General features: G+C 45.0%; 1 protein-coding gene across 3 annotated transcripts in view; it reads left to right on the plus strand.

Annotated features, from left to right (window-relative positions):
- The first annotated feature begins 7,419 nt into the window (after positions 1 to 7,419).
- TEP1 (telomerase associated protein 1) overlaps positions 7,420 to 26,026 on the plus strand; it is a 45,216-nt gene continuing 26,609 nt past the window's right edge. For 2 of the 3 annotated variants that reach the window (XR_002725275.2, XM_023186650.1), the window contains exons 1-12: positions 7,420 to 7,547; positions 12,198 to 12,788; positions 14,252 to 14,422; positions 15,094 to 15,228; positions 15,906 to 16,067; positions 16,792 to 16,953; positions 17,229 to 17,300; positions 19,402 to 19,526; positions 19,779 to 19,936; positions 23,852 to 23,961; positions 24,633 to 24,723; positions 24,952 to 25,129. Coding sequence is in view for 2 of the 3 variants with exons in the window: in XM_023186650.1 (XP_023042418.1) it covers positions 12,222 to 12,788; positions 14,252 to 14,422; positions 15,094 to 15,228; positions 15,906 to 16,067; positions 16,792 to 16,953; positions 17,229 to 17,300; positions 19,402 to 19,526; positions 19,779 to 19,936; positions 23,852 to 23,961; positions 24,633 to 24,723; positions 24,952 to 25,129 (1,931 nt within the window). In the remaining variant the exon portion in view is untranslated. Of the gene's footprint in view, positions 7,582 to 12,197; positions 12,789 to 14,251; positions 14,423 to 15,093; positions 15,229 to 15,905; positions 16,068 to 16,791; positions 16,954 to 17,228; positions 17,301 to 19,401; positions 19,527 to 19,778; positions 19,937 to 23,851; positions 23,962 to 24,632; positions 24,724 to 24,951; positions 25,130 to 26,026 lie in introns of all 3 variants that reach the window. The other variant, XM_023186651.1, reaches the window with a different exon arrangement.

Consider the following 26,026-nt stretch of genomic DNA (forward strand, 5'->3'; position numbering starts at 1 on the left):
TGAGCAACCATGCCTGGACTTTTTTTTTTTTTTTTTGACATGGAGTTTCACTCTTGTTGCCTAGGCTGGAGTGCAGTGGCGTGATCTCGGCTCACTGCAACCTCCGCCTCCCAGGTTCAAGCGATTCTCCTGTCTCAGCCTCCCAAGTAGCTGGGATTATAGGCACGCACCCCCACATCCAGCTAATTTTGTATTTTTAGTACAGACGGGGTTTTACCATGTTGGCCAGGCTGGTCTCAAACTCCTGACCTCAGGTGATCTGCCTGCCTCTGCCTTTCAAAGTGCTGGGATTAGAGGTGTGAGCCACTGTGCCCAGCCCCAAGTTCACTATTTTGAAATCCAAATTTTACTTCCAATTACCCCTGCCTCATCCCATCCAAAAGTAGGACTCAAATCCTTTTTGAGATCAGGTGTCCTGTTTTTGTCACCAAAAAAAAAAAAAAAAAAAAATGTGGGATGATTACAGAGTACCCTGATGTAAACTGTCCTGTCTTATATTTTGCAGGCCTAATGTACCAGTTATCATTTACTGTCCAAAACTTTGAGACTTAAAACAACAACCATTTAATCATATCTCACAATTTTATGTGTAACTGACTTCACTAAATTTAGGCAGGGTTCCACTAGATGATTCTTCTGTTTCATGTGTCATTAGTGGAAGTTACTTGGTGATAGACAATTGGTAGATGAACTGATCTGAAGGGCTTAAGACAGCTTCTTTCTCCACCATGGCACCAGACAGGGCGCATGTCTGGTGTCCTGGTGTAGATGGCTAAAAGGCTGAGCTCGGTTGAGTGTGTTAATTGAAACACCTTCATGTGGCCTCTTTAGAGTGGCAGTCTTAGGGTAGTTGGACTCATGTGGCAGCTCAGGGGTTCCCAAAGGAGTGTTCCAGAGTCCTGGAGGAAGTTCAAGATTCCTTTGACCTAGCCTCAGAAGTCCCAGAATGCAACTGCTGCCACATTATATTGGTCAAGCAAGTGACCAGGTCAGCTCAGTTTCAAGAAGCAAGAAATTAGACTGCCTCTCAATGGGAGGGGAAGCAAAGAATATGTGGCCTATTTTAACCTACCGTACCTGATTAGGGAGACTAGTCAGTGAGGAATGTCCTTGAAGAAAGATGAAGAAAGAGGCCAGGCATGGTGGCTCATGCCTATAATCCCAGCACATTGGGAAGTTGAGGTGGGCGGATCACTTGAGGTCAGAAGTTCGAGACCAGCCTGGCCAAGATGGTGAAACCCCATCTCTACTAAAAATACAAAAAATAAGCCGGGCATGGTGGTGGGTACCTGTAATCCCAGCTACTTGGGAGGCTGAGGCAGGAGGATTGCTTGAACCCAGGAGGCAGAGGTTGTAGTGAACCAAGATCGTGCCACTGCACTCCAGACTGGGTGACACAGCAAGACTCTATCTCAAAAAAAAAAAAAAAAAAAAAAAAAAAAGATGAAGAAATATATTGGCAAATAGCAACAGACCAGAGGCCAAATGCAGGGTTGTTTTGATTCAGAAGAGTCAGAAGGGAGAAGATACTGAGGTTCTTGTAATCTGCTTTCAGATGGCCCAGAAGGGCTTGTCTGAGGTGACAAGTGGCTATCCAGTAAGTGTGTTCTTGTCCACATATCACGGCTTGTGTGATGCTTTAAGTTGTGGTGGTTCGGTCAAACAAACGCATACTGTGAATCTGAAGGTAATCATTCACAAATAAGAAAAACATCAGGTAAAACCAATGGCTTTTCCACTTCTCACTGGTCACTCCCCCCCCCAGTTTATCAGAGGCCTGCCCTTCCCAGTTCAAAGTCCATCTCTCCAGGGAGTTGCTCGAGATCCTTGACCTCACCTATATAACCCTATAGTTTGTTTCTTAGTCCATTATAGCACTTCTCATTATCTGCCTTGTATTTTTGTGACTTATACATGTGTCTATCTCTACAAGATGATGAAGCCTTGAGAAGAAGGCATGTTGTATACATTTTACCCATGTACTAGCACTATTCTTTGACAGGAGATTAGCAGATGTTTGTTGATCAAAGTAGAGGAGGTCAATGAGTGTGCAAGAAAACTGACCACAAGTGAGCAATTTTAATAGGTGGTAGGACCCTTCCCAAAAGGGAAGACTGGGGGGGTGGCACTCCTTTGTCCCAGAGACAAATCAGTCTGGATACTACCCTCATCAGTTGGCCATTGCAGCTCAATGCTACTGATCAACAGGAAGGTGGTGTAGGCGTATATGCCGGAGAAAGTGAATGGTCCTTTAAGAACTTGCAAATAAGGAAAGTAAGACAGTTCTGTGAGAGTGAAGTGAATTCATTCCAGTGGGAAGTGGCACATCTTCCCTGCCCTGGTATAGTTATCTGATTGGCAAAACTCCTGATTTATTCGAATGATAGCAATCTGAAGAAAGATTGCTTCAACTCAAGAGAATGGCTAACTTAGGAAAGCATGACTCAAAGAAGCAAATATTGGCAATATGACTAGCACTTCCTACGGGTATGAAAAGCTGAATGTGAACATTGTGAACATCTTGCCAGTTGGAAGGTTTTCTCTGTTGCAAAGCAGAGAGAGTTCATCTGGCTCCTCAAAACACAGCTGAAATGTCCTTTAGGGATCATTCAGTGGCTGTGTGATTGGAACAGAATATCTGGGAATTGGGCCAAATTTTTAATTTATATATGCAATTCAAGTGTGACAGGCGCATTATTTACTACCCACCTCTGCCATGTGGTAGGTAGTAACTATCTCTCCCGTTTAGGTAATCATCCTAGATTAATAATTTTTAAAATGTTTACCTCAGATCAGAGATAAGAGTCATGATTACCTGAGAAACTGCTGGAAATGCAAATTTTCAGGTTCCATCTCAGACCTACCTACAAAATCAGAAATTTTCAAAAGAGATGAGCAGCAATCTTTGTTTCAATCAGAGCTTTTTTTTTTTTTTTTTGTTTTTGGGAGATAGGGTCTTGCTTTGTCACCCAGGTTGCAGTGGCATGAACACAGCTTACTGCCGCCTCGACTTCCTGAACTCAAGCAATCCTCTTGCCTCACCTCCACAGGTAACTATGACTACAGGTGTGCACCACCATGCCTAGCTATTTTTTTTTTTTTTTATTTTTTGGCATTTTTTGTAGAGACAGGGTTTCACCATTTTGCCCAGGCTGGTCTCAAACTCCTGAGCTCAAGTGATCTGCCCACTCAGCCTCCCAGAGTGCTGGGATTATAGGCATGAGCCACCACACCCTGCCTAATCAGGGGTTCTTAAATTTAAGCATGTACCAAAACCAACTAGAGACCTTGTTAAAAATACAAATCACTGGGCCCTGACCCCAGTGTTTGGAAATATGGATTCTCAGTTTCCACTCCACTTGTCTGGATCAGTGTTTCTCAAACTGTAATGTGAGTGGAAATAACCTGGAAATATTGTTAAGATTTTGATTCAGTAGATCTGGGGTAAAGCCTGGGAGTTTGCATTTCTAACAAGGTGATGTTGATGTTGTGGTCCACAATCCCATACTTCGATTAGTGAGACCCTCAAGCACAGGTTCCTAAACTTTTCTACACATTAGTATCACCTGATGTGTCCACCCATTTGTGCTGCTATACCAAAATACCTGAGACTGGGTAATTTTATAGATCATATAAATTTATTTCTCATAATTCTGGAGGCTGGGAAGTCCAAGATCAAGGCACTAGCATTTGGTGTCTGGTGAGAACATACCTTCTTGCTGCATCTTCTCATGGCAGAAGGTGGAAGGGCAAACAAAGGAGTAATTGCTGGTTTCTTCTAGCCCTTTTATAAGGCTGCAAATTCCATTCGTAAGGGCTCTGCTCTCATGACTTAATCTCTCCTAAAGACCCCAACCCTTAATATTATCACATTGCAGATTGAGTTTCAACATGAATTTTGGGGGACACAATCAGACCGTAGCACCTAGAAAACTTCAAAAACTACTGATGCCTGGGTCCTGCTCTGGGTGATTGTGATTTAATTGGTCTGGGGTGTGGCCCAGACTTTGGAATTTATAAAAGATCTCCAGGTAGTTCCAATGTACAGGCCTTACTGGCCTTGAATCTCTTTGCTGCTTCAGGAAACCAGAAAGCAAATCTAGATCCTCAAAGCCAATCAGGAAGCCATCACCAATTGCCTTCCCTCCTGTATCGCCAGTCTTCTCAGGTCTGATATTTATGGGAATATGATGGAAGGACTTGCATATGCTGTTCTTTCACTGGTAGGGCAGGTGTTTCCCACAGAGAGTCACAGACTACGAGGCGTTGAGGTTGGGATTATTATCTAAGGTATATTCTATGGGAAGACGCCTGATAAAGTTGGCCTTCAGAAGAAAGGCCCTGTATGGACTCCTCCAATCCCTCCCCTCACTTCCTTCTCCTCAATATGCTCCCACTGTAGTCACCTCACATAACCCTTTCTTTCAGGTTTCCTAGCTCTTGTGTTCCCTCACCAAACTCCTCTCTTTCTCCTATAAACAAATCGCTAGTGATGGTTTTTGATGTGAGTGGCACTGCTCTCTAGGGGGTGTTTTTGGCTTTCACAATAATTAGGATGATTTTACACATTTAAATGGGTAGGACCCAGGATAGCTCAACATTCAGGAACTGTTTAGAACACTACCACATGATGAGTGACATTTCTGCATCTTAAACTTTGAATAACTTGCCAGTCATTCATGTAGCTAAAAACTTGTTTTAATTAGGATCTAATTTTTTTTTTTTTTTTTTTTTTTTTTTTGATTTGGGTTTTTGCTCGTCACCCAGGCTGGAGTGCAGTGGTGTGCTCTCGGTTCACTGCAACCTCCACCTCTTGGGTTCAAACGATTCTCCTGCCTCAGTCTCCCGAGTAGCTGGGATTACAGGTGCCTGCCACCACGCCCGGCTAGTTTTTGTATTTTTAGTGGAGATGAGGTTTCACCATGTTGGCCAGGCTGGTCTCAAACTCCTGACCTCAAGTAATCTGCCCACCTTGGCCTCCCAAAGTGCTGGGATTACGGGCGTGAGCCACCGGGCCCAGCCATAATTTAATTTTAAATATAAACACAAGGCATCTTATGCATAGTTTTAATACACATTAAACTTTCCAGGGATGCAACTACCATGAAAATCATGGGTAGATCATATGTTGTTTTGTTTGAAAATCTGCCAAAAGTTATTTAGTATTTCGGAAAATCATACCACATCAGTAATTCTGTTCATGGTATTTGAATCGCCATTATAATGCCTGTATCATTTAGCATTTGTAGCTGTTACATTCGAGGTGATTTCATATAGAGATGCATATATCCGAGTACCACATTGTGTCTTCTTGAATGTTATGCACAAGCAGTTACATATCTAAACACATAGTATTTGATTGTAAGCCATATTCCTTCTACTATTCATTTTATCTCCCATCCAAGTACTAACCAAGCCTGACCCTGCTTAGCTTCCAAGATCAGACAAGATCGGGTGCGTTCAGGGTGGTATGGCTGTAAACTCCTTTGTATCTCTTTAAGAGATTTTATTAATCTTTTAGGCCAGGCATGGTGTCTCATGCCTGTAATCCCAGCACTTTGGGAGGCCAACGTAGGAGGATTGTTTGAGCCCTGGAGGTTGAGACCAGACTGGGCAACATAGCAAAACCCTGTCTCTATTTTTTGTCTTTAAATTTTTGTTTAAAATTGTGTGTGGAGGTAAGTTACATTTTTTATGATTATGTTTCAGGAAAATAAAAGGAGCATTAAAATATTTGTTATAAAAGGGAAATGTTTTAGTTCAGGTTGCTATAACAAATTACCATAGACTGGGTGGCTTAAACAACAAATATTATTTCTCACAGTTCTAGAGAATGGAAGTCCAAGATCAGATTGCCAGCATGGTCTGCTTCTGAAGATGAGGGCCTTCCTTGGGATTGCAGATGGCTGTTTTCTTGTATCCTCATATTGTGGAAAAAGAGCTAGCTAGCTCTTCCCTCTTTCCTTATGAAGCCACCAATTCCATTTATGAGTATTCTAAACTCCATGACCTAATGACCTCCCAGAGATCACACCCTAAAGACCGTCGCATTGGGATTAGGGTTTCAATATATAAATTTTGGGGAGACACAAACATAAACACCATTGCAGGGAGTGTTGGGACTGATGGGGTGGGTGGCAATGGAGGTTTCTAAGGAAGGAAAGTGGTACTGGCTCAGTTAATAGAGGATAGAATGTCCTCAATTCTGAGTCGAAGCTCAGCTGTTACCTGAGACTCAAGGATACCTCTCTAAGGAAAGCAATGATACTTTCCAGAAGACAGCTAATCTGCTTTATAGGCAGAAAGCATATTTCTCCTGCTACTATGTTTGGTCCTGTCTTTATGCAGCTAGCATTATTAACCTAAGGGTCACTTGTCTCTTTCCTAAGCCTGGTTCCATCTTCCTGGAAAGGGTTCAGCATTAATCATTCAGGATGGCTCCAGATAGATTCTGTGTGATCCACGTATCTCTCTTCTGATCAACAGGAGGGGAGGGACTTGCTCTCAGTTCAGCGAACTTGGATTGACTGATGTCTACACTTGGTTACAGGCAGTTGCTTTAGACTTTCCGTCTCCCTTTAAGGAATTCCTCAAAGGAACTTTAGGATGAATTGAGTCTGACCATCTTTGATGCTAGGAAGGAGAGGTGTACAGATAGGTGTTTGGACGAACGGAGGCAAGATGGTGCACTTCCGGGTTCTTCATTTCCCCCCTCCCCCCCCACCCCCCGCCAACTTTTCCGGCGCCCCCAAAAATGCAGCTGGCACCCGGGAAGGTGCAGACCAACTGGGCATGCGCCAGGTGACGTCAATCCGAAGAGACCAAGATTTACCTGGTGGCACCTGTGGAACGCCCCCAACACGCCCATGCCCCACCTATTGCCCTCCCACTCCTAGAAAAGCCGCTCTCCGCCATTGAGCCACGCGGACTTCCCAGCTTCCCATTGCAGTCGGGACCGTTGGAACTCCGTCGGAGAGCTTGGGGGAGGGGAACTCTGCCGGCCTTCTTTGCCGGAGGCCGACAGACTTCTTCTCCACACCTTAGGTTACTAAAATAAACTTGCAGTTTTGCTCCTGACCTTTGCCTACTGGCTGGTTCTTTTGTGCTCGCTCTAGTGGTCTTAGAAAAACAAGTCAATAGGCAGCGAACATGCTAAAATCTTTTCCAAGAAACGGTGGTTGAAGAGATAATAGGAGAAAAAAGACGAAAATTAGCCAGAGGAGACGAACTTGGTAGGGGGAAGCCCTAGGGACAGGAGAAAACAACACCAGAAAGGGAAAAGAAGAGAAACAACAACAAACTAAACTCGGGTCCCAGAAAAGGCTGCAGGGGTCCTGGGCATTCGCGTCGCCGTCCTGGCATGTCGTGCCCGGCCCTCGGCTCGCTGCCCCTCCAGCAGCTGCCGCGCCCCGCCCGGGGCCGAGAGTCTCCGCCCGCACTGTCTCTTCCCAGATCCGCATCCGGCTCCTCCCCCGGCTGCCACCCTTCCCACCGGCAGAACCCAAAGCGAAGTTTCTGCTTCCTGCTGCGGGAATCGGACGCCCCAGGTCAGGCACCCAGGGTCTCCAGCCCCAGTCTGAGGTGGGGCCCGAGCGCAGGCAGAACTTGCCCTGGCCCTGGGTCTAGGGCTCTGGGCTCTGGGCTCTGAGGCTGAGAGCCGGGTGGGAAGGGCCTGGCGGGGCCGGTTAGGAACCACCGGAGACTCAGCTAGGGGTGCATCCACCCTGCTCCTCCCGGCCCCGGCGGCGCCGGGAAGGTGAGGGAGTGTACACTGCGTGAAAGGGGAGGTGAGAAAGGAGGACAAGGCTGAAGGAGAGGGAGGGACAGGAAGAGAGACCACGTGAGAATCATCCCCTCTTACTTCCTTGCTCAGTGTGCCCACTGAAAGGGGATAGTGGCTGTCACCAACAAATGGTAGTATGAGAACCGTTTGTAATAATAGAAATCCAGACTGCTTAAATGTGCTAGACTACCATACAGCTACTTGAAGAGTGAGGTGGAGGCCGGGCGCGGTGGACGCCTGTAATCCCAGCACTTTGGGGGTGCGGAGGTGGGGGATCACCTGAGGTCAGGAGTTTGAGACCAGCCTGGCCAACATGGTGAAACCCCTCTCTACTAAAAATACAAAATATTAGCCGGGCGTGGTGGTGGGCGCCTGTAAGCCCAGTTACTCGGGAGGGCTAAGGCAGGAGAATCGCTTGAACTCGGTAGGCAGAGATTGCAGTGAGCTGAACAACAGAGCCAGACTCCACCTCAAAAAAAAAAAAAAAAAAAAAAAAAAAAGTGAGGTGGGTATTAATGTGTTAACACGGCAAGGTCTCTGAGATATACTGAGCGCAGAATAGTGTCTAACTTATGATCCTGTTTAAAGCAAAAGCAAAAGCAGTGGTGATGGTGAAGGCATATATTTGTATATGCATAGAAACTGTGAAACTGTTAGTATAAAATTGTTAGCAATGTTTACTTCCAGAGAAGGGAACTAGAGATGGAAGTGGGGATGGAACTTTAACTTTTCATTTGTGGTTCAGCTGAATCTCCTTTCAAAAACTCCAGGGTGGCAAAAAAATAAAATGAGCAACATAGTGAGACATAGTGAGACTGTCCTTTTTAGGATAGGACAGTCTCACTATGTTGCTCAAATAAACTGTCCTTATTTTTCTGTTATTTTTGGTTTGAGATCTCTTTAAAAAAAAAATCTGAGCCGATTCTGAGATTCCCCACTCCTTTCCTTGGGGGCTCATGTAGGGCAACGACATGAGCAAAATGTACAGGGCACACAAGCCATCATTTTTTATGTGTTTGTCACAATGATGTCCACTGAGATATTGTTGTCCTTTTTGGCCCTGGATTGTTAGTCATTCAGGTCTTCTTGGAAGTATTCTATACTCCTGTCCCTAAGCTTTTTCACACTAAGTTTAAGTGGTTGACTTAACAATATTATTCCCAAAATATTTACATATGAATGAGAGATTAGCCTTTGTCCAAATAAATAAGAAAATACATTCTTTTTTTTTTTTTTTAAATAGAGGTCTCACTATGTTGCCCAGGCTGGTCCTGAACTCCTGACCTCAAGTGATCCTCCCACCTCAGCCTTCCAAAGTGCTAGGATTATAGGTGTGAGCCACCACACCCGGCCAGAAAATAGGTTCCTGATGGTATAATTCAAGCATTCTGTTAGGCAGAGGTTTCTAATTTGCAGTTTATGGAGATCTTGGGAGGTCCATAAATGGGCTTCATAGACACTCTGAAAATTGAGCGCAAAACAGTATGTACTCTATTTTTTCTGTGAAAAATCTCCATAGCTTTCACCAGATTCTCAAAAGCCTCTGAATCCCACTGACCAGCAATTGTGGGAACAATGGTTAACAAGGCTAAAAGGGTTTCTCTCCTTAGGAACTTAATGGTCTATTGGGGAGAAAGACAAACAGGTGATGTGCTGTATGATAGGGGAAGTATGGGTGTTGTGAAAACAAGGAGAAGGCCACCTAAACCAGACTGGGGCTTGGTGTCAGCACAGGCTTTTTGGAGGAATTGATGATGAAACTGAAGCCTGTAGAGTGAGAGGAAAGTAGCATTTGGCCTTGTAAAGGAGGGGTGGTGTTGGTAGAAGAAAGAGTGTTGCAGGGATCTGCCTGTGCAAAGGCCCAGAGTCAAGAGATACCTTGGCAATTAATAAGCTAAATAAAATTTGTATGATTGAAGCTTAGAGTGCTGAGAGTTAGATTGGGGTGTTAGTGAGAGATGATGCTGGGAGGTGACCAGAAGTCGAGTTTTGTGTGTGATGCTGAGGATGCAGAGGGGAGCGAGACAAAGGAGCCCTTACCTTAAGGAGTTTTATTTCAGCAAGGAGAAACAATTAGGCTGGGTGCGGTGGCTTACGCCTGTAATCCCAGCACTTTGGGAGGCCGAGGTGGATAGATCATGAGGTCAGGAGATCGAGACCATCCTGACCAACATCGTGCAACCCCCGTCTCTACCACAAATACAAAAATTAGCTGGGCATGGTGGCCTGTACCTGTAATCCCAGCTACTTGGGAGGCTGAGGCAGGAGAATCACTTGAACCCGGGAAGTCGAGGTTGCAGTGAGCCGAGACTGCGCCACTGCACTCCAGCCTGGCAACAGAGGGAGAATCTGTCTCAAAAAACAAAAAAAAAAACAAAACAACAAAAACAAAGGAGAAACAATTAGCAAGTGGGCTAAGAAGCAAACATGCTTTAAAAAAAAAAAAAAAAAAAGAGTCGGCCAGGCGCAGTGGCTCGTGCCTGTAATCCCAGCACTTTGGGAGGCCAAGGTGGGCAGGTCACAAGGTCAGGAGTTCGAGACCAGCCTGGCCAACATAGTGAAACCCTGTCTCTACTAAAAATACAAAAAAAAAAAAAAAAAAAAAAAAAAAAATTAGCTGGGCATGGTGGCGGGCACCTATAATCCCAGCTACTTGGGAGTCTGAGGTAGGAGAATGGCTTGAACCCGGGAGGCGGAGGTTGCAGTGAGCCAAGATCATGCCATTGCACTCCAGCCTAGGTGACAGAGCAAGACTCTGTCTCAAAAAAAAAAAAAAAAAAGGAGTCTCACTACGTAGCTCAGCCTGGTTTTAAACTCCTGGGCTCAAGTGATCCTCCTGTCTCAGACTTCGAGATTTGCTGGGATTACAGGCTACCACATCTGGCTCTAGCAGGGAGGTCCTTTAGACATACAGTGTGTCACCACATGGATTAGAAGGTTTCAACAAAGGTGGTGATAGGAGGAATGGAGAGAATTGGATAGATTTGAGAGACACTGAGGGAGTAGAATCAATGGGATTTGGTAGTTTACTGGATAATAATAACAAATAATAATAACTTCTATATTGAACACTTAGTGCCAGGCAATGCTCAAACTGCCTAATTTTTTTTCTCATTTATTTCTATAACTCTGTGAGGTAAGCATTTTTCTTAATTTTATAAATGTGAAAACCATAGAGATACAGAGAATTTAAGTATCTTACCCAACCAAGATCCCAAGGTAAAGGAGAATTCAAACTAAAGTCTGTCTCACTTCAAACTCCAGTAGGCAGAGGGGGCAAAGGAAGGGGAATGGATTTGGGGCAGAGATAAGAGAAGGAGAAAGATGATGCATTTAAGATCTGTGGAATCTGGAGCACCTTTGAATCATCCAGAGGGGATGCCCAAGAGGCAAATGGATAAGTGAATATGAAGCTCAGGAGGGAGACCTAGGTCCAGGAATAGATCTGTGAGTCGCCAGCATAGAAATGTTATTTGGAGCCACATAGTGGGTGAGACTACCCCAGGAAAGTATGTAAAAGGATTAGAATAGAACTCTTTGGAGCATCGATGTTAAGAAATGGCAGAGAAAGAATCCCTAAGAAGATCTAGCCAGAATAGTTTTAGGAAGAAAATCAGGACAGTAGCATCATGGAAAGCAAAGGAAGAGAGAGTTTTAACAAGAGAGTAATCAACAATGTCATATTCTACTTGAGGGGGGAAATGAGATAAGGGCCAAGATGTACTTATTTATGGGAGTAACAAAAAGTTCCTTGGTTACCTAAAAGGACTTGTGAACTGGTGGGGACAGAATCCCATTTAGTTGGTTGAAGAATGAATAGGAGGCAAGGAAGCTGAGGTGGTAAGTATTAACAACTTGATTAAAGTACCTGTTTCTCTGGAGCTAAGAACCCACAGTCCAGATTATATTGCGAGGCCCCTCTACTAAGTAGGGATTAAACTGATAGTCCTGTAGAGGGGGTCGTGGGGAGGGGGTGGAGTCTCCTTTACCTTCTTATGAGAAGGCATGTCCCTTCTTCTCCAGTCATTCCTTTTTGTTTCTTTTTAAAGAAATATATCTTATTTTTTAAAACTTTGTAGAGATGGGGTTTCACCGTGTTGCCCAGGCTTGCCTCAAACTCCTGGACTCAAGCAATCCTCTTGCCTTAGCTCCCAAAGTGTTGGGATGATAGGCATGAGCCACTGCGACGGCCTTTTCTTAATTTCTCTGCTCTTAAGCCTCTGCCTTACCTTTTCCCTATCCCTCTCTCTTAGAATATTCTCTGGATGAACCCAGTCCTGGGAAAAACAACATTCATTGTTTTCCACTTGCTAATCACTGGCATTATCAGGAGGGCTGTGGGGAAGATATGCTCTCCTACGAATACACGCTCAGTGCAGCCAGGTGTTCATCTCCTGTCTTTCTCTCCTTCTAGGCATATACAAACTGAGTTTCAGCCATGGAAAAACCCCATGGGCATGTGTCTGCCCATCCAGACATCCTCTCCTTGGAGAACCGGTGCCTGGCTATGCTCCCTGACTTACAGCCCATGGAGAAACTACATCAGCATATATCTGCCCACTCAGATATCCTCTCCTTGAAGAACCAGTGCCTAGCCACGCTTCCTGACCTGAAGACCATGGAAAAACCACATGGATATGTGTCTGCCCACCCAGACATCCTCTCCTTGGAGAACCAGTGCCTGGCCACACTTTCTGACCTGAAGACCATGGAGAAACCACATGGACATGTTTCTGCCCACCCAGACATCCTCTCCTTGGAGAACCGGTGCCTGGCCACCCTCCCTAGTCTAAAGAGCACTGTGTCTGCCAGCCCCTTGTTCCAGAGTCTACAGATATCTCACATGACGCAAGCTGATTTGTACTGTGTGAACAACAGCAATTGCCTGCTCTCTGAGCCTCCAAGTTGGAGGGCTCAGCATTTCTCTAAGGGACTAGACCTTTCATCCTGCCCTACAGCCCTGAAATCTGTCTCTGCCACAGAGACAGTTCAGGAAGCAACTTTGGTAATAGCTCCAGGCACTCATCTTGACTCCAGCCATGTCTGTTGTACTCTCTTGTCTCTAGCTTTCAGTGTCTCAGTTTCCCTCTGTGCTGCTCTGTGTCTGGCTATCTTCTCTCCTCAGAGCCTCTCCTAAGATACCCTTTGTTGCAGGACCATCTTCACTGGCATTGTTACTTTTATTGCCTATCTGCTTTGGAGATTTTGTGCAATAGATCAAAAATAATTCCTGTCCTGGCTGGGCGCAGTGGCTCATGCCTGTAATCCCAGCACTTTGGGAGGCCAAGGCAGGTGGAGTCCAGGAGTTTGAGACCAGCCTGGGCGACATGGTGAAACCCCATCTCTACCAAAAATACAAAAATTAGCTGGGTGTGGTGGTATGCACCTGTAATCCCAGCTACTTGGGAGACTGAGGCACGAAAATTGCTTAAACCTGGGAGGCAGGATCGCATCACTGCACTCTAGCCTGGGCAACAGAGCGAGACTGTCTCAAAAAGATGAAAGCCCAAAAGACCATAACAAAAGACAGTCCCTGTCCTTAGGAAGCCTCTGCTCAGGAGAGCCAGCATAATGTCACTATAGCAGAGTCAGTTAGGTGCTTTTGAGATCAGGCATGAGATACATCTACTAATGAATTTTCCAACAGCCCTATCAGGGCCTATACCAGAGACCACTCAATTGTGTGTGCATATGCAAACACATATCCACTTTTACACATCTACATGCCTACATTTAGTATACAATTCAGAATCACTAGATAGACACACATTGCTTCTGTGTATACTTGTGTTTCAGGTTGGGGGACAGGCTAATCTGAACCGTCTTCTGTCTCTGCCGATTTCAAACTATGTAATCTTGGGCAACCTCTTAACCCTTTAGAGCTTTAATTTCCTCACCTTTAAAATTAATTTAATGAAAATCTACTTCACAGGGTTGTTATCAGGATTACAACTACTGCCATCTTAACGTTCATTTAGGGCTTTGCATTTTGCAGTCACGCATACATATATCACTCCATTTAATTTCCCAGAGGCCCTATCAGATAGGTGGTAGTGAATGAGAGAAAGCTGAGGTTCAGAGAGGTTAAGCAGCCCAAGGCTGCTGGGGGATTAATATGGGACTTTGCCCTTATTCTTCTGACCCCCAAAACATCTTACTAATATCCTAAAAGGTGTGTGAAGAGCCCCATGCTCCCAGGTTGTGACATCAATGAAGAGATGAAAGCAGGGGCAGATTATGAAGCATGTGGGTGAAGGCTCCGAAGATTGAGTGCAGCAAGGTGGTGTGTGAGAGCAGTAAGTCAGGACACATCAGTGCTGGCGTGTGAAGGGAGAGGGAGAGGAGATTAGAGGTGCTATTAATGGAGATTTAGACTTTTCCCATGTCCTGGTGCTGCCTGCAGATCCATCTGGGTTTGAGGGTCTGTGGATACATGCTGTGATTCATAACTGCCACTACTATCCCCAGGGTCGTTGGTTTGATTCAGAAGAGAAGAAAGGGGCAGAGACCCAAATGCCTTCTTATAGTCTGAGCTTGGGAGAGGAGGAGGAGGAGGTGGAGGATCTGGCCGTGAAGCTCACCTCTGGAGACTCTGAATCTCATCCAGAGCCTACTGACCAGGTCCTTCAGGAAAAGAAGGTAAAAGTTCAAGAGTTGGGGGAAAGGTTAATGGTGTGGAGGGGAGGTTGGGGGTGGAGTACTTGAACCAGGTCCCCTCCCCAGTTGGAAGGGGAAGGTAGGGATACAACCCAGCTCTTATTTCTCACTTCCTAATGCCCTTTTCTTTATTTTCTTTTCTTTTCCTTTCCTTTCTCTCTCTCTCTCTCTCTCTCTCCCCCCCCCCTCCCCCTTTTTCTCTCTCTCTCCTTCTTTCCTTTTTGAGATGGAGTCTTACTGTGTCACCTAGGCTGGAGTGCAATGGCATGATCTCAGCTCATTGCAACCTCTGCCTCCTGGGTTCAAGTTATTCTCCTGCCTCAGCCTCCAGGGTAGCTGGAATTACAGGCATGCGCCGCCATGCCTGGCTAATTTTTGGGTCTTCAGTAGAGATGGGGTTTCGCCATGTTGGCCAGGCTGCTCTCGAGCTCCTGACCTCAGGTGGTCTGCCCGCCTCAGTCTCCCAGGGTGCTGGGATTACAGACGTGAGCCACCGTGCCTGGTCCTAGTCCCCTTTTCTAAGTTCTCAGTTGGACTCCACATCTCAGGTCCATTCTCTCTGTCCTTGGTTTTGTAAGTTAGTCTGCATGGATGCTTAAGTTGGTCCTTATTACCTCTCTTCTCATTTCTTTCCGCTCTTTCTCAATTCCCAGATGGCTCTATTGAGCTTGCTGTGCTCTACTCTGGTCTCAGAAGTAAACATGAAAAATGCATCTGACCCCACCCTGGCTGCCATTTTTGAAAACTGTCGTGAACTTGCGCCCCTGGAGCCTGAGTTTATCCTCAAGGTATTGTGGTGTGAAGGAGGGGATGGGGGTGTAAAGCTGGTAGACAGGGAGTGTGGTTACGGTGTGTGGAGGGATGGTGGCTAGCCTCATGTTGAGGATGGGTGGAGCTTCTCTGAGGAAGAATTTCTGGGTGAGTCTGAAGCCTAGTCCCTGTGGTTCAGTGAAGAGTAGGGAAAGAGTATACTAGGCTTGGTTTGTTAGTAAGTGCCCATTCTCTCAAGGAGCTTATAGTATTGTTAGGGAAGCAAAATACTTTTCCAAATATCATACAAATTCAGCTGGAATATTACATAGTGAACATTTCTGAACCAGAGAAGAGCAGGGTGGGAAATATCTTCTATGATGCTTTGGAAAATGGCAGGTTTAATCAATGATTTAAACCCTGGATAACTTTTTGGTAGATATTGATGCAAGAGGTCTTCCAAAGAAGGAAAAGGCCTGGTTGACTTGCAAGGCAGTCAGTAGACTCAGAAGAAGACATGCTGGAAAGGTGGGTAAGGGATAGAATATGGAGGACTTAGAATGCCAAGTCAGGCAGCCTGGGCTTCGTATTTTGTGGACAATGTGGAGGGCTCAGGAAAGGTTTTATACAGGCACACTCAATCAGCAAGTAAGTTCAGGGCAGAAAGCTACGGGAGGAGTGGCTGAGATTCTAGTCCTCTTACGTTGTGTCCTAGGCATCTTTGTATGCCAGGCAGCAGCTGAATGTCCGGAATGTGGCCAATAAAATCTTGGCCATTGCTGCCTTCTTGCCGGCGTGCCGCCCCCACCTGCGACGATATTTCTGTGCCATTGTCCAGCTGCCTTCTGACTGGATCCAGGTGGCTGAGCTTTACCAGGTATGGTGCTCATTTCCCTGAGCTTGGGCCTTCCCTTGGTTCCTTCTCTTATGCTCACTGCTTCCTTGGAGAAAATTCTCAGGCAGTGTGGCTTCCCCTCAGCTTTCCTCAGCATTGGTGCCCAGACAGGCCAGCTTCTCCCTCTACTAGGCTGGGTTGCCCAACATGGAGAAGATGATTGAGAAGGGCTGGATCAAAGTTTGAGGAAAAAAATGGTCTTATTTTGGACCTCATGCTTCGTTTTTTTTTTTTTTTTTTTTTGGAGTTTCACTCTTGATGCCCAGGCTGGAGTACAATGGTGTGATCTTGGCTCACTGCAACCTCCGTCTCCCGGGTTCAAGCGATTCTCCTGCCTCAGTCTCCCGAGTAGCTGGGATTAGGGTGTGCACCACCACGCCTGGCTAGTTTTTGTATTGTTAGTAGAGATGGGGTTTCACCATGATGGCCAGGCTGGTCTTGAACTCCTGACCTCAGGTGATCCACTGGCCTTGGCCTCCGTAAGTGCTGGGATTACAGGCATAAAGGCGAGCCACCCTGCCCAGCCTGGACCTCATGTTTCTAATGAAGAAATGAAAATCGGTACCACAGAAGTTGTGATTTTGGAGCTAGGGCTGGGAAGTTGCTCGCTTTTCTGTGCTCTCATGTATCTCCGTGAAGTGGCCTCGTTTTGTTTTGGAGGGTTGGTTTGGGTCTTGCTTCTAATGGTCTCCTCTCTCTTTGACAGAGCCTGGCTGAGGGAGATGAGAATAAGCTGGTGCCACTGCCCGCCTGTCTCCGTGCTGCTATGACGGACAAATTTGCCCAGTTTGACGAGTACCAGCTGGCTAAGTATAACCCTCGGAAGCACCGGGCCAAGAGACACCCCCGCAGGCCACCCCGCTCTCCAGTCAGTCACTGCCCCAGCCCTTGACCCACACCCCTTTTCTCCAGGAAGGGCAGGACAAGGGAGCATGCTGATGCTGGGGAGTCCTACACCAGGAGCAAAGAGAGTCAGAGAAATTCAGGGGAGCAGGGTAGAGCTCAGGTGCACATGGTGCAGGCCAGGCTTCTTTTCCAGCTGGCTTCCTTTTTGGTAGAGATGCACCTTCAGGGCTACTGACTGGGTCTCTTCAGGGACAGCCTCCATTTCCCTTTTTGAAACTGCTTCTCCTGTCCCTACAGAGGATGGAGCCTCCGTTTTCTAGCAGACCTTTTCCAAGGTACATAGTGTTTCTCAGAGATGAGCAGACAAAGGTGAGTTCCTTCTTCTGGGGTTGTATATGTGCATGTACAATCTTTTCTAGAATAATATTTAGGAACAAAATTCCATTAGGATTAAAAATACTTTCTGCCTCGGGATTCTTGGCTGTGATTGTGGGTAAGGTTCTCAGAGCACTGGGAAAGGCATGTGGTTTTATTTTTTTTCACTTCACTCTCCTTGGTATTGTACTTTTTTTTTTTTGAAACAGAGTCACACACTGTTGCCCAGGCTGAAGTGCTGCAGTGGCGCGGTCTTGGCTCACTACAACCTCCACCTCCCAGGCTCAAGCGATTCTCCTGCCTCAGCCTCCTGAGTAGCTGGGACTACAGGCGTGTGCCACCACGCCCAGCTAATTTTTGTATTTTTAGTAGAGACGGGGTTTCACCATGTTGACCAGGCTGGTCTCGAACTCCTGACCTCGTGATCCACCCGCTTTGACATCCCAAAGTGCTGGGATTATAGACGTGAACGACCGCGCCCAGGTGATATTGTACTTTACTGCCAGGTGACATGTCAGTAAAGTTGGATAAGTGAGTTAAAAACATTATGAAATATTTACCTTTCACAGGAAGTTTTAAAAACAAACCAAACAAAATCTTTTTTACTTTCATACAAATAAGGTATTGTACTTAGCAGTTAAGAGCATAGAATCTGGATTCAGGTCACCTGGGTTTGCATCTTCCATCCACCCCTTACTGGCTATGAGACATTGGTCAAATGATTTAACCTCTCTTGCCTCAGTTTTCTCATGTATTAGATGGGAATAAAGCAGAACCTACATTGTTGGATTGTTATAAAGATTAAATAAGTTACTATATTTAAAGTAGATCTAACAATTCCTGGCAGTAAATAAGTGTTAGCTATCACTACCATCATCATTATTAAAACAGATGATTAGGAAAATATATATTAGCGTTACAAGAAAGAACACATTCTCCATTGGTCAACTCATCTTTTCATCCCATTAACATATCCTAAATTTAGTTCTTTTACCATAGAAGATTCTGAAAGCTACCTACTTTTAGTTTTTATTTATTTATTTGTTTTTGAGACAGAGTCTCGTTCTATAGCCCAGACTGGAATGCAGTGGTACTATCTTGGCTTACTGCAATCTCCACCTCCTGGGTTCAAGCAATTCTCCTGCCTCAGCCTCCCAAGTAGTTGGGAGTATAGACGTGCACCACCACACCCAGCTAATTTTTTTTGTATTTTTAGTAGAGAGGGGGTTTCACCATGTTGGTCAGACTGGTCTCGAACTCCTGACCTCCTACTCCTCCCTCCCAAGTAGCTGGGATTCAAATGATCCACCTGCCTGGACCTCCCAAAGTGCTAGGGTTACAGGCATGAGCCACCACACCGGCCTACTTTTAGTTTTTGTTTTTTTGTTTTTTGTTTTTGTTTTTTTTGAGGCGGAGTCTTGCTCTGTTGCCCGGACTGGAGTGCAGTGGCCGGATCTCAGCTCACTGCAAGCTCCGCCTCCCGGGTTTACGCCATTCTCCTGCCTCAGCCTCCCGAGTAGCTGAGACTACAGGCGCCCGCCACCTCGCCCAGCTAGTTTTTGTATTTTTAGTAGAGACGGGGTTTCACCGTGTTAGCCAGGATGGTCTCGATCTCCTGACCTAGTGATCCGCCCGTCTCGGCCTCCCAAAGTGCTGGGATTACAGGCTTGAGCCACCGTGCCCGGCCCACTTTTAGTTTTTAAACTCCTCGTAACCTGCATTGTGCTTGTTTCTTCATTTATCTATTAGAGCCTCAGTGATTTAAATCGGAGCTGATTTTCCCTTTTCCCTCCTCTACAAACAAAGCTGTCCTGCGTTCATTCTATCCCCACCTTGTTTCTCACAAGCCAGTCAGCCTATGTTGACAGCTTGTGTGAATGAAACGGTGACCCCAAAGAGCTGCCATCCTGTGCTCACCATGGGAACTCTTGTTGCCAGAGATTTGTATCCTCTATTCCTACTCCTTGGCCAAATCTATTTTGAGGAAAGAAATTACCACATAGGGATAGCTTGGTTTTACAATCTGCTTTATTGAAGAAAGTTCCCATGGTCATGGATGAAAGGACGCCTGTGGGACTTGGGGATATTTCCACAGTTTGAGAAGGCCTGTGATACAGTGTCAGAGAAAAAGAATCCTCCAAGGTTCACACTGAAGAAGCTGGTTCAGCGACTGCACATCCATGAGCCTGCGCAGCACGTTCAAGCCCTGCTGGGTTACAGGTGAGGAGCTCCACCCTGAGCATGCATTCTGTCTAAGTAATTCCTTAACTTTTTAACATCCATGGCTCCTATCCCAGTAGTTCTCAAACCCAGCAACATGACTTTAGGCAGATATGCCCTGTAGACATGACTGGCTTTCCAATTGCTGGCTTTCATTTTCTGACTCACCTGTAAACATGACTCACCTTTCCTTTTCTGAGTTCTTTTCTTGCCGACTCTGAAATGATAGACCTCTTTCTTGCCTGTCCTCAGATACCCCTCCAACCTACAGCTCTTTTCTCGAAGTCGCCTTCCTGGGCCCTGGGATTCTAGCAGAGCTGGGAAGAGGATGAAGCTGTCTAGGCCAGAGACCTGGGAGCGGGAGCTGAGCCTACGGGGGAACAAAGCGTCGGTCTGGGAGGAACTCATTGGTAGAGTGACGTTGACCATCACATTCCCTCCTTCTCTTCCCCATTTATGCCTCCACATTTTAGAGCTTCACTAGAAGATTTCTGTGGAATGATGAAGTTATTGTTTTGCCTGGTAGTTGTATTACTGAAAATGGCTTGATTTATAAGGTCTGCTATTGACTACACCAAAGTAAACAGTGGTACCTCCTTTGAGTAATGTTGGCATCATCGATCATTGTACCAGATGTAGTTAGGTGATGCACAAGTTTTTATCAACATACGACATAAGTACCTTCTCTCTGATTGTGCGTGTATCAGTCTCTGTAACTCATTCCAAAAAAGGTAGAACTGGCACATGGCATATTGGAATCTGTACAGAAACTCATATTGTATTTAGGACATGGAAGTTTTAGGTAATTTGCCCACACTGATACAGAAAAAAAAAAATTCAAATAGAGGAAGACCAAGTTATCTTTCTCTGTTTTTTTTTTTTTTTTTGGTCTACTTTTAACGATAGCAGGCTGTTTCTTTCATTTTTTACTTTATACAATTTTTACTTTTTTTTTTTAAATTTTAGAGACAAGGTCTTTCTAATGTTGCCCAGGCTGGTCTCAAACTCATGGTCTCAAGCAATTCTCCTACCTTGGCCTCCCAAAGTGCTGGAATTACAGGTGTGAGCCACTGCACTCACACACACACCCCCACACACAAACACTCACACACACACACACCTGCCCCCAATTGACAGCCTCTTCCTTGATAGTTGAAACCACTTGGGGTGGAGTAGAATAAAGGGGCCTGGATAGAAGCTGATATATGTAGATAATTCTTTTTTTTTTTTTTTTTTTTGAGACGTAGTTTTGCTCTTTTTGCCCAGGCCGGAATGCAATGGCACAATCTTGGCTCACTGCAACCTCCGCCTCCTGCCTCAGCCTCCTAAGTAGCTGGGATTACAGGTGCATGCCAACACGCCCAGCTAATTTTGTATTTTTAGTAAAGACGGGGTTTCACCATGTTGGCTCAGCTGGCCTTGAACTCCTGACCTCCAGTAATCCACCCGCCTCGGCCTCCCAAAGTGCTGGGATTATAGGTGTAAGCCACTGCACCTGGCCATATGAAGATAATTCTATGTGCACCCATCTCCACTTCCTCCCTCTGGTTGAGAACCATTGTCCCTGAAAATGTAAGGACCTGTAAATTTATTCTTTTAACATCATTTATCCTGGTTGAGGCAGATGCCCATAGTCTAATCCCATGGTGGCTAGAGTCTCTTTTTTTAATATATACTACAAAAACAATTTTTAGGATACACCAGAACATATGTATATGTACCTTTTTTTTTTTTTTTTTAAGAAACAGGGCCTCGCTTTGTTGCCAAGGCTGGTCTTCAATTGCTGGGATTACAGATGTAAGCCACTGTGACCAGCCAAAAATAAATATAAATAAATAAAAGGAAATTTAAAAAAAAGATGTAAGTATAAAGTATAAGATAAAAATGTAATTGGGTATACAGAACCCTTTTTGGAGACCACAGATCTCATTAATAACTCATTAACATTTTTTGGAATGAAATTAGTGAATTTTGCAATCTGAAGGATAAATGTCCAGTTTATTTTCTAATATCACCAGTATGATATTGGACTTACTTTCTCATCAGAAATGATCTAGAAAACCTTTTATACATAGTAACAGTTGAAAAAACTTGAGTCGACAATGGATGCAATAGTTCATTTACAGTACATATACAACCTAATTGTTCTGTACAGTTTGTGAATCAGAATTATGACTGGAGGCCAGGCACCATGGCTCACGCCTGTAATCCCAGCACTTTGGGAGGCTGGGGCGGGCAAATCGCTTGAGCTCAGGAATTCGAGACCAGCCTGAGCAACATGGTGAAACCCCGTCTCTACCAAAAATACAAAAATTACCTAGGCATGGTGGTTGATATCTGTGGTCCCAGCTGCTTGGTAGGTTGAGGCAGGAGGATTGCTTGAGCCTGGGAGGTGGAGGTTGCAGTGAGCCAAGATTGTGCCACTGGGTGACAGAGTGAGACTCCATCTCAAAAATAAGAAAAAGAATTATGACTGGAGAATCCCAAGACTTCCAGAGGGCTAAAAGCTTCCAGCTATAATTCAAATGAGACTTACATCCCCTTTACAAAGGGAACACTGTTTACCTGATGGAAGCTGCTGATGGTGTGGGCTGGTGCACAAGCACAGTGTGGGACTGACAGACCTGGCCTCTAAAGTGGTTCGAATGCACCTCTGTCCAGGAAAAGAAAATCACACCTCCTATTTGTGTTTACTTTTATCTAAAAGAAAAAACATTTCCCAATATTTACCATGCAGATTGAACCCACATAGTCACTCAGTCCATATGATACAGTGTTACATGCTATGTGTAATAGTTGAGGTTTTCTGAGCATCCACAATCTGAGGGCATTAATGGCACCCTTTCACTCTTTTTTTTTTTTAATTTTGGTTTCTACATAATTTGATCTATGGCAATTTTTCTTTCACTTGTAGATGGATTTGGAATTATATTATTCAGTATTAACCAAACTAACTCTTTAAAATGGATATAAACCTTAAAAATATTATTATTAAGAAACGATGGCCTAGGCATGGTGGCTCACGCCTGTAATTCCAGCACTTTGGGAGGCTGAGGCAGGCAGATCACTGGAGATCAGGAGTTCGAGACCAGCCTGGCCAACATGGTGAAACCCCGTCTCTACTAAAAATACAAAATTAGCTGGGCGTGGTGGTGGGCACCTGTAATCCCAGCTACTTGGGAGGCTGAGGCAGGAGAATTACTTGAATCCAGGAAGCAGAGGTTGCAGTGAACTGAGATCGTGCTACTGCACTCCAGCCTGGGTGACAGAGTGAGACTCCGTCTCAAAAAAAAAAAAGAAAATAAACTATGGCTTGAAGATAATATTAATAACACAGGGACAAGTGAACAATAAGAAAGTGACAGAGATCAGAGGTGAAATTCTATCTCCAGTGCAAATCTTTTTCACCTATATTTAAGCAAAAAAAAAATGACTAATCAAATAGAAGAAATTGGTTAAAAAACTTAAAAATTATGAAGACTATTTGAAATATGGATTTACATTCATCATTACAAATGGTGAACTTTTTTTTTTTTTCAAGACAGAGTCTTGCTTTGTCACCCAGGCTGCAGTGCAGTGGTATGATCTCAGTTCACTGCAACCTTCGCCTTTTGATTTCAAGCGATTCTCCTGATGCAGCCTTCCAAGTGACTGGGATTAAAGGCACCTGACACCACACCTGGCTAATTTTTGTATTTTTGTAGAGACGGGGTTTCATAAATGGTGAACCTTCTTTTAAGTGGATATTGTGCCTTGAAATATTAACTAATGAATGTACTACATTATGTTAGTACATACTTCATAAATCAACTTACGCTATGAAATTTCTCTTTTGGCCATCTAAAAAGTTTACAAGCCTTTGCTCTAGACTAGAGAATACATTTTGCCAGTTGAACCCAATCTTAGGGCTAGAGCCAACAGATAAAGTGGTAACATAAGTTGTTTATTGAAACAGTCATCCTATAAAGAGTGTTGCATAAACTTCAGGCCAATCCTGTTTTTAATCTTTCTAAGCCTTTAAAACATTTTGAGTAGAGTAGATTGTATGTGAATTCCTCACTTCCTCTATCTTGGACTTTCTACATGCCTGGTCTCTGAACTTCTTGCTCTGGTCTCTGGCCTCTCTCTAATCATCCCTCATTTGCTGTTTTTTTTTTTTTTTTGAGACAGTCTTGCTGTGTTGCCCAGCCTGGACTCCAATTCCAGGGTCCTGGGCTCAAGTGATCCTTCTGTCTCAGCCTCCTTGGCAGCTGAGATTATAGGTGCATGCCACTGTGCCTGGCCTCTTCATTTGTTTTTCTCACTCTATGCCCCACATTCCACAGAAAATGGGAAGCTTCCCTTCATGGCCATGCTTCGGAACCTGTGCAACCTGCTGCGGGTTGGAATCAGTGCCCGCCACCATGAGCTCATTCTGCAGAGACTCCAGCATGCGGTATGTGTGAGGGGCTGGTAGCCATGGGGCCCAGCAACTAGATGTGCATGTGGACAGGCCACTGCTGCTTTGGAGGCCAGGCTTTTTCACATGGCAGAGGAAGGTATGGCCACCAAGTTGTTTCCATGTGGGCTGTAAGTAGGTCTGGAAATACAGATAGGTTGAGGGAGATAAGTTTGGGGTTTCAGTACATCCTTTGAGAAGTTACAATAGAGTATAAGAACTTTCATTTTAATTTTCTGAGCTCAGTAACTTACCAGGAAGAGACACTTCTGTGATGTAACTGATTTCAGAAGTAGTCTTTATTTTTTATTTATAGAGATAGGGTTTTGCCATGTTGGCAAGGCTGGTCTCGAACTCGTGAACCCAGACAGTCCACCAGTCTCAGGCTCCCAAAGTGCTGGGATTACAGGCATGAGCCACCACACCCCGCCCAGAGGGAGTCTTAAAAGAAACAGGGCTCTTTCTGTTACTTTCTCTTCTTTTGCTACCACTTCTCACACCCTAAAAGGATGACTTTTTTCTTTCTTCTTATTATCCCTTTTCTATATCTCTTGTCTAAGTTCATTTTGTCCTTCTGTGCCTTCTCACAAAACTAATAGAGTGGACCCCCGAAGCCCCCCATACTCCTGGCTCCTCTGCTCATGACCCCTCCCTCCCTTGCTTTCTAGAAGTCGGTGATCCACAGTCGGCAGTTTCCATTCAGATTTCTTAATGCCCATGATTCCATTGATGCCCTTGAGGCTCAACTCAGAAACCAAGGTATTCTCCCCCTTCTTCCAACTCCTGTTTGCCTCTCATATCTGACAATAAATGAAGCAGCAGCACCAATATTTTCAGCCTCTTGCCTTGCAGTCTCAGGGTGTGTTGGGGTAGGGGGCAGAAGTCAGGCACTTGCCAGCCCCAAGGATTGGGGCTCAGGCCACATTACTGGTAGGAAAAGATGAGGGAATGGAAGCTGCCTAACTTAGAAATTTACCTGTCATACAGCATTGCCCTTTCCTTCTAATACAACACTGATGAGGCGGATACTAACTAGAAATGACAACAACCGTCCCAGGCGGAGGTTTCTTTGCCACCTAAGCCGTCAGCAGCTTCGGACAGTAATGAGGGTACCTGTGATGTATGAGAAGCTTAAGAGGGAGAAGCTGAGAGTACACAAGGCCAGGTATGTATGCACTGTCTGGGAGCCAAGGGTGGGCAATCGGGGCTACCCTGGTACAGGCTGGAAGTTATCTGGGAAGCCCAGCTGTTTTTCTGTAAAGGTTTGCTTGTCAGTCATTGCAGTGGCTCAGAACTGCCTGGTTTTTTGCATAGTACAGCTTGTCTTTAACATTGTCCGAAAGAGAGATCATGAAACGAAATCTACTCCTGGACCTCCACTCTATTATCTGTGATTGTTTTATTGGTTATGTGGATTCCTTTTAGTTATGCTGATGTATGGTGGTGTACGCTGGTGTCCTCTCTGCTTCTGCTCTGATTCATGGTTTTCTTTCTTTTTCTTTTTTGTGACATGTTTGTTTTTCTCTTTCTTTCTATCTCTTTCTGTATTTTTTGACCCATTCATCTTTTTTATTTTTGTTGTGTGTGTGTGTGTGTGTGTGTGTATTTTGACATACACACAAAGATAGTTACCATCAGCAGGCTCAGACAGATGTACAATATGTTTTGTAGGCGTGATGAAGTCTCAGCTGTCTTTTTAAGTGGTTCATCAGTATCTTTCACTTATTTTTATTCAAAACAAACACAGGACTCACTTGATCTTCTAGAGGGCTCAGTAACCGGAAATCTCCTGAAACAGTAGCTGAACAGAGAGGGCCATTTAAGAGTCAAGCCTGGCCAGGTGCGGTGGCTCACGCCTGTAATCCCAGCACTTTGGGAGGCCGAGGCGGGTGGATCACGAGGCAGGCGGATCATGAGGTCAGGAGTTTGAGACCAGCCTGGCCAACATGGTGAAACTCCCTCTCTACTAAAAATACAAAAATTAGCCGGATGTGGTGGCGGGTGCCTGTAATCCCAGCTACTTGGGCGACTAAGGCAAGAGAATCACTTGAACCTGGGAGGC

This window comes from Piliocolobus tephrosceles, chromosome 6 (genome assembly GCF_002776525.5).
Source record: "Piliocolobus tephrosceles isolate RC106 chromosome 6, ASM277652v3, whole genome shotgun sequence".
NCBI classification, from domain to species: domain Eukaryota; kingdom Metazoa; phylum Chordata; class Mammalia; order Primates; family Cercopithecidae; genus Piliocolobus; species Piliocolobus tephrosceles.